We start from the raw sequence: 12,696 nt of genomic DNA, 5'->3' as shown, positions 1-12,696 counted from the left end.
ACCTTCTGTAATGTCACTTTTTAAAGTGGAAAAAAAAACAACTTGCATACTACTTACCAATCAGCTGTCCCCCTTGTCCTGATGTCATTCTTTTCGAATTCCAGCACTGCCAAGTGTCTGGGTGAGAAGTGGCTCCCTCACAGGTTAACTCCGCTCCCGGTCTTTATACAGCCGATCCGCTCTTGCTCTTTTTTGTTGCTTTACTTTTATTATTTATTTCATTTCCCCCATCCTTAAGTTACTAATTTAATAATAATCAACAAGTGATAGTTACTCAGCTGCTAACTTAAATCTAAAACAAAGCTAAAAGCTGAAATACTCACCAGCCAATCACCTGCCCACTTTCCTGTGACATCACTTTTTTCAGTGTTGGTTTGAATCGCTGTTTGGGAGCCTCTGTCTCTCTCCCCCGCTATTTATTCACTCTCTCTGCGTGCTGTTTTCACTCAGGGCCGCTCTTGCTCCTGCTGCTGATAGTGGCCACTGTATTGATATGGCTAGTCCAGTTCAGTTTCTGGTCAATGGTAACCCTCGCCCCCCAGAATGTTGATAGTGGGAGATTCAGTGACGGTAATGCTATTGAACATCAAAGGGTGATGGTTGGATTCTTTCTTGTTCGAGATGGTCATTGCCTGACATTTGTGTGATGCAAATATTACTTTCCACTTGTCATAATAGCTAGGAGCAGGAGTAGGCAATTCAGCCCCTCGAGCCTGCCCTGCCATTCAATACGATCATGGCTGCTCATTTCGGCCTCAACTCCAATTTCCTACCATCTCCCCATAACCTTACAACCAGTTACTAATTAAAAATCTGTCTATCTCCTCCTTAAATTTATGCAGCGTCCTGGCATCCACTGCACTCTGAGGTAGTGAATTTCACAGATTCACGACCCTTTGAGATAAGTAATTCCTCCTCATCTCTGATTTAAATCTACCACCCCTTAACCTAAAACTATGGCCTCTCGTTCTAGAGTGCCCCACAAGGGGAAACATCTGCTCCACATCTACTTTGTCCATCCCCTTTAGCATCTAATCTATCTCAATTAGATCTCTCATCCTTCTAAACTCTAGCGAGTATAGGCCTAAACTGCTCTCTCCTCATAAGACAAGCCTCACATCCCTGGAATCAATCCTCTGAACCGCCTCCAGTGCAACTACATCCTTCCTCAAGTAAGGGGGCCAGAACTGTGCACAGTACTCCAGGTGCGATCTCACCAATGCCTTGTACAGTTGCAACAACACTTCCCTATTTTTATACTCTATTCCTTTAGCAATAAATGCCAAAATTCCATTTGCCTTCCTTATTACTTGCTGTACCTGCATACTAACTTTCAGCGATTCATACACGAGGACACCCAGATCCCTCTGCACTGAAGCATTCTGAAGTTTCTCTCCATTTGAATAATAAGGCGCCTTTTTATTCATCCGACCAAAATGAATAACCTCACACTTATCCACTTTAAACTCCACCTGCCAAATTTTGGCCCATTCACCTAACCTGTCTATATCCATTTGTAAATTTCTTATTTCTTCATTGCAACTTACTTTCCCACGTATTTTGGTGTCATCTGCAAATTTAGCTATAGTACCTTCTATCCCTGAATCCAAGTCATTAATATAGTCAGCCCAAGCCTGGATATTGTCTTGCTGCATTTGGACATGGACTGTTTCAGTATCTGAGGAGTCGCGAATGGTGCTGAACATTGTGCAGTGAACATCCCCACTTCCGACCTTATAATGGAAGGAAGGTCATTGATGAAGCAGCTGAAGATGGTTGGGCCGAGGACATTACCCTGAGGAACTCCTGCATTGATGCCCTGGAGCTGAGATGTCTGACCTGCAGCAACCACAACCACCTTCCTTTGTGCTAGGTATGACTCCAACCAGCAGAGTTTTCCCCCTGATTCCCATTGACTCTAGTTTTGCTCGGGCACCTTGATGCCACACTCGTCAAATGCTGCCTTGAATGTTAAAGGCAGTCACTCTCACCTCACCTTGGGAGTTCAGTCTTTTGTCCATGTTTCAACTAAGGCTATAGTAATGTCAGGAGCTGAGTGGACCTGGCGGAACCCAAACTGGGCATCAGTGAGCAGGTTATTGCTAAGCAAATGCCACTTGATAGCACTGTTGATGACCCTTTCTATTACTTTACTGACGATCGAGATCGAGAGTAGACTGATGGGGCAGTAATTGGCCGGGTTGGATTTGCCCTGCTTTTTGTGTACAGGACATACTTGGGCAATTTTCCACATAGCCGGGTAGATACCAGTGTTGTAGCTGTACTGGAACAGCTTGGCTATGGGCACGGCTAATTCTGGAGCACAAGTCTTCAGTACTATTGCCGGAGTATTGTCAGGGCGCGTAGCCTTTGCACTATCCAGTGCCTTCAGCCGTTTCTTGATATCACATGGAGTGAATCGAATTGGCTGAAGACTGGCATCTGTGATGCTGGGGACCTCTGGAGGATGCCAAGATGGATCATCCACTCAGCACTTCTGGCTGAAGATTGTGGCAAATGCTTCAGCTTTATCTTTTGTACTGATGTGCTGGGCTCTTCCATCACTGAGGATGGAGATATCTGTGGAGCCACCTCCTCCAGCGAGTTGTTTAATTGCCCACCACCATTCACAACTGGATGTGGCAGGACTGCAGATCTGATCTGTTCGTTGTGGGATCGCTTAGCTCTGTCTATCACTTGCTGCTTATGCTTTTTGGCACGCAAGTAGTCCTGTGTTATAGCTTCACCAGGTTGAGACTGCATTTTTAGGTATGATTGGTGCTGCTCCTGGCATGCCCTCCTACACTCTTCATTGAACTAGTGTTTATCCCCTGGCTTGGTGGTAATGGTAGAGTGGGGGATATGCCAGGCCATGAGGTTACAGATTGTGTTCGAGTACAATTCTGCTGCTGCTAATGGTCCACAGCGCCTCATAGAGGCCCAGTCTTGAGTTGCTAGATCTGTTCAAAGTCTCTCCCATTTAGCACAGTGGTAATGCCACACAACACGATGAGGGGAATCTTCAATGTGAAGGCATGAATTTTGTCTCCACAATGACTGTGCAGTGGTCACTCCTACCAATACTGTCATGGACAGATGCACCTGTGGCAGGCAGGTTGGTGAGGATTAGGTCAAGTATGTTTTTCCTTCTTGGTTCCTTCACCACCTGTCACAGACCCAGTCTAGCCGATATGTCATTTAGGACTTGGCCAGCTCTGTCAGTTAATGGTGTTACCAAACCACTCTTGGTGATGGATATTGAAGTCCCCCTTGCCACCCTTAGTGGTGTTCAACATGGTGGAGCACTGATTCATCAATTGAGGGAGGGCAGTACATAGTAATCAGCAGGAGGTTTCCTTGCCCATGTTTGACCTGGTGCCATGAGATCCAGAGTCAATGTTGAGGACTCCCGGGGCAACTCCCTCACAACTGTATCGCCAACTCTGCTGGACATACCCAGGGATGATGATGTCTGGGACATTATTATGATTCTGTGAGGATGACTATGTCAGGCTGTAGCTTGACTAGCCTGTGAGACAGCTGTCCCAATTTTGGCACTAGCCCCCAGATGTTAATAAGGAGGACTTTGCAGGGTCAATGTTGGGTGGTCCATCCAGTTTCTTTTTTTTTTGTGTGGGTATTGTGGTTTGATACAACTGAGTGGAGTGGCTTGTTGGGTCATGTCAGAGGGCATTTAAGAGTCAACCACATTGCTGTCACATGTAGGCAAGGATGACATTAAAGGACATTGGTGAACCAGATGGGTTTTTTTTTAGAACAATTGGGAATGGTTTCATGGTCATCATTAGACTTTTATTGAATTCAAATTCCACCATCTGCCATGATGGGATTCGAACCTGGGTCCCCAAAGCATTACTCTGGGTCTCTAGTCCAGCGAGAATACCACTACACCATCGCCTCCCCTCCAGGACATGGTAATCTTTCTGATGTTCCTCTCCCCTGGGTCACCACATGCATTCAAGCTGTCCTCCATACACACTCTCTCACTGACTCAGCTGTCAACAATACACCACTGCTTCACATGCCTATAGCAAAAAGTTACAGACTCCAGCCGTCTCTTTGGACATTCTTGCCTCTTCCAAGTTGTTCTCGCTTTAAATCTGCTTTCTGCAGCTTTTGTCTCTTTAAAACTGAACCTCGGAGCCTTTATCTCTGCCCTTCACTCTTAACTTCACAAACAAGACCTTTTGACTAGAAGGTCTGCTTGGGACTTTCTCCTGTTCCACTCCTCTGGAATTTTGGGATATTTTCTTTAGCTTGGGACTTGCTATCTCCGGTCTTTCTCTGGCAGCTACTTTTAGCCAATTTTAGCTTGGAACTGGCTATCTGCCCCTTCTAGGCTGCTTCTGCCTGGCAGTTGTCTTCAAAACTGAACTGAAAACTGCTGTTTCTTTAGTTTTTCCGTGTGTTTGTGGGAGGGGCCTACCTCTCTGGACCCCTGCTGCTAGGCAACAGCACTTTTTAAAAAATAATCTTGTGTTTGCTTAACTTAAGTCGTACATCTCTCATCAGAAATGCAAGGACCTTTTAAAGTGAAATTAAAACTCGATTTGATCATAACACAAAAATACACAAATACAAATCAAACTTAAACTTTAAAGCTAAAACTCATTCCTAACACCCACAAATACCAATATAACTTACTTAAACTAGCCCTGTTCCTTAACAACGTGATATTAAGAAACGGCTGAAGGCACTGGATGCTGCAAAGGCTATGGGCCCTGACAGCATTCCAGCAATAGTACTTGTGCTCCAGAACTTGCTGCGCCCCTAGCCAAGCTGTTCCAGTACAGCTACAACATTGGCATCTACCCAACAATGTGGAAAATTGCCCAGGTGTGCCCTGTCCACAAAAAGCAGGACAAATCCAATTCGGCCAGTTACCGCGCCCCCCCCATCAATCTACTCTCAATCATCAGCAAAGTGATGGACTGGGTCATCGACAGTGCTATCAAAAAACACTTACTCAGCAATAACCTGCTCGCTGCCACTCAGTTTGGGTTCTGCCAGGGCCACCCAGCTCCTGACCTCGTTGCAGTTTTGGTCCAAACATGATCAAAAGAGCTGAACTCAAGAGATGTGGTGAGGGTGACTGCCCTTGATGTCAAGACAGCATTTGACCGAGTGTGGCACCAAGGAACCGTAGCAAAACTGGAGTCAATGGGAATCGGGGGGAAACTCTCACTGGTTGGAGTTATACCTAGTACAAAGGCAGATAGTTGTTGTTGGAGGTCAATCATCTTAGTTCCAGGACATCACTGCAGGAGTTCCTCAGGGTGGTGTCCTAGGCCCAACCATCTTCATCTGCTTCATCAATGACGAGGTGGTCGCTGCTGATGATTGATTGCACAATGTTCAGCACCATTTGCAACTCCTCAGATTCTGATATAGTTCATGTCCTTATGCCATAAGACCTGGACAATATTCAGGTTTGGGCTGATGTAGGGTGCGAATGTTACTTGCCACTTAAGTGCCAGGCAATGACCATCTCCAACAAGAGAGAATCTAACCATCTCACCTTGACATTCAATGACATTACCATCGCTGAATCCTCCACTATCAACATTCTGGGAGTTACCATTGAACAGAAACTGACCTGGACTAGCCATATAAATACTGTGGCTACAAGAACAGGACAGAGCTGGAAATTCTGCTGCGAGTAACTCAGCTGACTCCCCAAAGCCTGTCCACCATCTAAAAGGCACAAGTCAGGAGTGTGATGGAATACTCCCCACTTGCCTGATTGAGTGTGGCTCCAACAACATCCGAGAAGTTCAACACCATCCAGGACAAAGCAGTCCACGTGATTGGCACTCCATTGACCACGTTAAATATTCACTCCCTCCACCACCGATGCACAGTGACAACACTGTGTACCATCTACAAAATGCAGTGTAGCAATTCACCAAGGTTCGTTCAACGGCACCTTCCAAACCCACAACCTCTACCACCTAGAAAGGGGCAACAGATGCATGGGAACACCACCACCTGCAAGTTCCCCTCCAAGCCATGCACCATCCTGGCTTGAAACTATATCGCCGTTCCTTCACTGTCACTAGATCAAAATCCTGAACTCCCTCCGTTTCAGCACTGTGGGTGTACCTACACCACATGGACTGCATCAGTTCAAGAAGTCAACTCACCACCACCTTCTCAAAGGGCAATTCGGGATGAGCAATTAATGCTGGCCTAGCCAGCGATGCCCACATTGCATGAACAAATATTTTTAAAAAGCCGGCTAGATGTACTATATGGTCTGCTCCTGTTCCTATTTCTTATGTTCTTGTTTCTTAATGTCTGTTATAAATTTCCCATCTTTATCGCCTTTAGGGAGAAACTTTGCACTGGCTTGCTTGTGCCTTATATGTAGCCTGTCGAAAAAGCATCACACCAACAGTCGGCAAGGGAATGATGGAAGGAAATGGCGTTTCACTGACAAGAATCCTCCGCTCGTCAAAGTTAAGGTAATAGTCATCCTTTATTCCGAAGTTGTATGCAGAGAACATTAGAGACATTTCCACTTGTGTAGAAGAGCACTTCCTGTTATCTGGCATACAGCAGTGTTGATGTTCATTGGAATAACTCACAGTCCTAACTGAGGGACCTGGCAATGAGCAGGATGTACTGTTCAAAAAAAGAATACTGCGTCTTGGCTTTTCAGATTGCAGTGGGAATTCTGTCTGCATTCTAAATTTAGAAAGTTTTGATTTACTAATTTATAACATCCTTGTAGAGTACACAGATCATCAAATAACTTCATATTGAGCAGTATAAAAGTTGGGAATAGGATAGTCAGTGCATTTTTGTTAAATGAATATCTTAAAATGCAGGCAAATTCCAGGATAGCTGTTTGCTTGCTGGACTATTATTTGGGTAGAATCTGAACTATAGTCAGTCCTCAAGTTGTGATTGCGTCCCTGAAAATCATGACTTTAAATGAAACAACTTTAAATGAAGCTTTAGTTCCTATAGGAATCAATGTTAAAACTGTAGTTAGGTTCTGTAGGAACTTCCTTATCAGGAAAAAACAAATATTAAAACATTATAACCTCTAAGTTTAAATATTTTACATTATTAAATTTGTACATTGGTAAATGAAATAAAATCCTGGGCTCGGGAGCAGAGTAGTGAGACAGGAGTATGTTTTTTAAAAACATGGATTGTAGCAGTCCCAGCTCAGTATTTTTGCACAATCGGGATTTGCACTTCCACAACGTTGGAGCTTCGGCTTTGGATCGGATCTGGAACTTAAATACAGGAATGCAGGTCCAGGAGAGGGAAGCGGTGAGAGGGTGAGTCAGAAAAAGGGAGGTTCAGCCAGAGGGTGGGTTGGGGGGGTGGGGTAGCAGAGAGGCCACAATTTGGAGGTCAGGGAGTTGGGGGAGGCCACAACTTGGAGGTCGGGGCCGGGAGAGTCCACAATTCGCAGGTTGGAGAGAGGCTACTCTAAAACGGAGCCAATCAGGTCTTGTGGGAAACGATGTTAAAACAAATCTTGCAATGCTCAACAAGATTACAGGCCCCATTAACTTACCGAAGTTAAAGCGAAACAACATTGAACGAGAAACATTAAATGAGGACTTACTATACAACAACTTCCAGGATGTGAGAATTTTTTAAAAAACTGAACACTGAGACAAAGAAAGAAATGTTCAATTGGATGGCCAATAGCTTGAAAAGGTGAGTTTTAAGGAGGAGGGGGAAGTGGAGAGTCATAGGAATTTAGGGAGGGGATTCCAGAACAGGAGGACTGGGCATCTGAAAGCATAGCAACAATGATGGGGTGGTGGTTACAAAGATATGGAAGGGTAAGGCCATCGAGGGATTTGAACATGTTTGCAGATATTTGACCACATCATGGAACTGACATTTATTACCAGTAGTGTTCCCTGTAAGTTACCTGCACCTCTGTTGTTACGACCATGTGAGGAGGGGTAAAAATTGACTCCCCTAATTTACCACTCCAGATCTGGCTGTGACAGTTTTTTGTTATGAATTTAGTGTGGATATGCTTTGCTAGTGCTGCACTATTCCAACTATGTATGCTTTCAGATTATAAAGAATTGATAAGACAGGTTTTCTGAGTTTAGATCAAAGAATGAGGTGAGTTTATTGACCACACTTTCTGAATGAAAAAAAAACTAGGTAAATCATTACCACAATTTATTTGTCATACACATTCCCTGGACCCCATACACACTAATACAGATGGTAGAATAAGAGGATAGACTCAAAGATATTTTACAGTTCGTGAAGAACCTAATCAATCAAACAAATATATTGGCTGGTCTCGATGCGGTGATTCCAAATTGCAACCATTTTGTTCAATTGTCTTCCTGGGTGTAGCTGTACAGAGCAGATTTCCATGTTTTTTTTCCCCAAATGACCTTGGTTGGCAGTAGATTCCTCTTAGGATGGTTACTCTATAGTATCTGTGCACAGCACTTCCAAGACGGAGAGAAAGAGAGAAACACAGTTGTTGCAGCCTTTTGGCATATCCTCCCTATCTCTGCTCTGACTTGGTAAAACAGTTCTTAGAAAGCCTCGGTGGCTGTATTTTCCAGAGGAATTTGATGTTTGCTGTAGTCATTGTTTGTAGAACAGGTGAATATGTTTTGATGTCTTATCTCAGAAATTTTTGAAGAATAATAGTGTAAAGTTCAACAGGAGTTGGGGTCTTTGACGCTCCCCGGTGGTGGGGAGGGGGAGGCCATTGAAAGTCCATTCCTTTTCATCCCACTTGGGGTGGAATGCAAGTTGTATATTCAGGCTGGCAGCCTTTCCATTGCCTTAATGAGATCACAGTTTATTAAAAATCCAATCAGGAAAAAAAGGCTTTAGAAATTGTATCTTTTTAGTTAAAAAAAAAAACACCTTCGTAACACTGTGCAGAAACTCGGAAGGCAGCATGCAGGCCACTCATAAGTTGTCTCCTTTAAGATACCATGCAGGTGCAGCAGTACAAAAAAATTTAGATACTGCACATTCAAATGAACAGACCACGCTCAATGAAACTAATTTAGAGGGGACATTGGTTACTATTGTGCTAGAATTTATTAACTTCTCTTCTCCCAATCTCTGCAACTGCAGTGTGATCTGAATTTTCAGAGCTTTGCTATGACATTGTTTGTGGTTTACACACTGGCTGGTGGTTATTACGTCATTGGTCCCAGTAATCCGCATCATAGAGAAGATTTACAAAGTTATGCTACTTAAAAAGCTTTTGTCACAATCCTTATCCCTTTTCAAAATTCAACCTGTTGCAAAGAATTATTGTTAATATTAATTTATTTTTGTTTATTTCTGTATTTGTATTTGAACAAAACATTTTCAAATATCACACATTTCTAACATATTAAATGTAGATTGTTGAAAGAGTTACCGAGTGCATGGGAATAGATTTAAAATTGGTAGAAATTATGATTAATCTGTGGTGCTTTGTTGTACACTTCACTGGACTAGCCTACAACAGGTAGAACTTAAGAGTTTTCTACTCAGCCTCCATTTTGATGAGCCCTCAGGCCCAGTCACATTTATCTTAGGAAATTGGTGAATTAAAAGTGTATCAAAAATGCAAGAAAAGTGATTGCTGCCCATAGTAAACCTTATTTGCTGCACAAGCATTTATTGCAACTTTCTTTTTGTAATAACAGAAGTAGTCAAATTGCGAAAATTCATCGAAGAGTCAACAATGGAGGTGAACGCCCCTGCCCTGAATCACTGTTTCACTTGCAGTGGTCTAAGTCTTTCAGCTAATCGCATTTCTTTTCACCTTGCTCCATTTTTACTCTGTTTACAGCCTAATTCAGTTCTTTAGCAAAATGAAGAAATGGGCAGACATGGCCAACTTGTCCCAAGAATTCAGGGAACGAGTGGAGCAGCTGGAAAGGAATTTTGAAGTCTCAACTGTAATTTTCAAAAAATTTGAACCTATATTTTTGGACATGTTTCAAAACCGTCATGAGGATCAACCTCGTCTTCAGAGAAGTAGAAAACAGCGGTACGTTATTTCTGTTTAATCACGGTTGCCTTAATCTCAGGTGTAATTTTGGCACTTTGGTGGTTGTAGATTAGGTTGCTAACTTGCAACTTTAAAACTCATATTAAAGCTTTGGACAGCAATAAGGTGCCCTCTGTTGGTGATGTTGCCACTGTGAAGAGCCGATATCATGCGAACAATATAAACTCAAAAGCAATAAATCATGTGAAGGCATTTGTTCAAGGGCAGTGACAACAAAATGTAAAATAAAAGCAAAATACTGTGAATGCTGGAGATCTGAAATAAGAAGAGTGTGCTGGAAAAACTCAGCAGGTCTGGCAGCATCTGTGGAAAGAGAAACAGAGTTAATGTTTCAAGTCCAATATGACTCTTCTGAGTTTTTCCAGCACTTTCTGTTTTTACAACAAAATGTAAACTTGTGTGGCAGAAAGTCAGCCAGCTACGCTTTGGATTTTCCCACTATTTTATTTTGTCTTGAAGGCAGCAGCTTATCCTAGGATAAGGTTCTGTGATAGTAACATTGGCTTTCCACAGTAATGTTTTCCAGTAATACTGACTGTCCAGCCCTCACATGAGCAGTGTCTACTGGAGTCAGGCATTCTTTCATGCAATGTGGGCATCACCAGCAAGGCCAGCATTTGTTGCCCATCCACTCAACCATTTCGGTAGGAAGTCAAGAGTCAACCACAATGCTGTGGATCTGGAGTCACATGTGGGCTAGACTAGGTGAGGATGGTAGATTTCCTTCCCTAAAGGGCATTAGCGAACCAGATGGGTTTTTATGACAATCGATGATAGTTTCATGGTCACCATGACTGAGACTTGCTTTATATTCCAGATTTTGTGAATTGAATTCAAATTCCACCAGCTGCAGCAATGGGATTTGAACCCACGTCCTCAGAGCATTAGACTGGGTCTCTGGATTACTAGCTCAGTGACATTACAACTACACCACCGTCTCCCCGTGTAGAAACCTGTGAAATTGTCCCAGCAAGAATCACTGCTTTCAGAAGAGAACTAAGGAGAAAAAAAATTAGAGGAGTATAATTAAGTTTGGGGGGCAATGTAGTGGCAATGACTTGTTTCTTGATGTATCTTTTTTCACCTATTCTACCCTGTTCTGTCAGCAGTCTCTAACTGTTGTCCAATGTAATAATGCTGAGTCCAAAAGTGGGGTTAAAAATTGCTTTCCTGATGACTTTGTGGCTTTACATATGAATAATTAAGTCATATAGATCAGCAAGTCCCAGCTTTGATAATCTGATCTGTGCAGTGTTAACCTACGTGAGTCATGTAAGAGCACAGTGCTATAGTTGGCCTGTGTATGCATGTGTAAGTTGGCTAAGAACAGTACCAGATTTGTGTGTAATGCCCCTCCGGTTGAACAGGCTGTTAGCAGTCACTGTCGAGTCTCACACATGAATAACCTGCTACTGGGGTGAGGTATTGAAGTCTGAAAGGTGTCAGTGAAACCATACCCTGGCAAGAAATCAACACCTTCAAGGGAGAACTGAGAAAAATTGCTAAGACAAAATTCAAAGAAATAAAAGATATTCAGTTTGCAATACAGATTTGTTCCTTGTCTTACAGGCGCCTTCCATGCAGTGCAACTGATGCTTTTAGTTTTTGCTGGACCTTATTTGTATATACTAAAGGTAAGGGACATTGCTCTCCTGTTATCCATTCTATCAGTTACGATGGTTGATAGCAATATACAAGTTTATACTATATAGAACAGTCTTGCATCCCTGAGTATCATTTCTTCCTAGCACTTCACCTCATTTCACTCTGCTTTGTTTCAGATGTTAGCCTTGGCTCAAGTGTTTCTAAATCAGAAGGTTGTGGGATTAAATCCCATTCCAAAGATTGAGCACATGGAGAGTGTTGCATTGTCAGAGGTTCCCTCTTTCAAAGACATGTTAAACCATGGCCCTCTGCCAAAACTCTGCTTTCCTGTTGCATGAACCATAGAAGTCTACAGTACAGAAGGAGGCCATTTGGCCCATTGTATCTTTGCTGGCTGTTCATTAAAACAGTGTGATACTAATTTCACTGCCCTCATGTTTCTGCCCATAGCCCTGTATCTTCCTCTACTTCAAGTATTTAATCAATTTTCTATTAACACTCAGTCCTTGTTTCAACTATTCCCCGTGTAAAGAGATTTTTCCTAACCTTTCTCTTAGGTGTATGCTCATCACTGAACAGAAAATAGTTGTTCTCTATTACTTATTAAAATTCTCTATTAAATCTCTCTGTTCCATTGGAAACAGTCCCAGTACCTCAAGCCTCCCCGCATAACTATAGTCTCATATCATCCAGGTGAAGCTATATGGTACAATGTATAGCTTTAATGTCTTTTCTATAATGACTATACAAAATATTCTAACTGTGACCTAATTAATGCTCTTTATAAATCTATCATTATTTCTTTACTCTTCTACTCCATGCCCCTATTCCTAAAACAGAATTTGTTTGCCCTTTTTGTAGCTTTATCTGCTTGTGCTTGCACATTCTGGGAATTATGTACCTAACTCCAAATCACACTCTTCCACGCATTTTCAGCAACTATATCCTCCCATTTCTTTGTGTGTTCCTTATACCAATTCTAAATTATCTACACAGGAGATGATTGGAAACGGTTAAAGGTGTTATAAAGATGTGTTATATAGAATATT

General features: G+C 42.5%; 1 protein-coding gene across 2 annotated transcripts in view; it reads left to right on the top strand.

Annotated features, from left to right (window-relative positions):
* Positions 1-12,696, top strand: part of rbl1 (retinoblastoma-like 1 (p107)) — a 100,458-nt gene that overhangs the window by 13,152 nt on the left and 74,610 nt on the right. For both annotated transcript variants that reach the window (XM_078554769.1, XM_078554770.1), the window contains exons 2-4: positions 6,352-6,485; positions 9,821-10,021; positions 11,612-11,676. In XM_078554769.1, coding sequence (XP_078410895.1) covers positions 6,352-6,485; positions 9,821-10,021; positions 11,612-11,676 — 400 coding nt within the window. The remainder of the gene's footprint in view (positions 1-6,351; positions 6,486-9,820; positions 10,022-11,611; positions 11,677-12,696) is intronic.

Source organism: Cetorhinus maximus, chromosome 13 (assembly GCF_964194155.1).
Source record: "Cetorhinus maximus chromosome 13, sCetMax3.hap1.1, whole genome shotgun sequence".
Lineage (NCBI taxonomy): Eukaryota > Metazoa > Chordata > Chondrichthyes > Lamniformes > Cetorhinidae > Cetorhinus > Cetorhinus maximus.
Note: the sequence above shows the minus strand (reverse complement) of the source record. Positions and strands in the feature narration are given on the sequence as shown.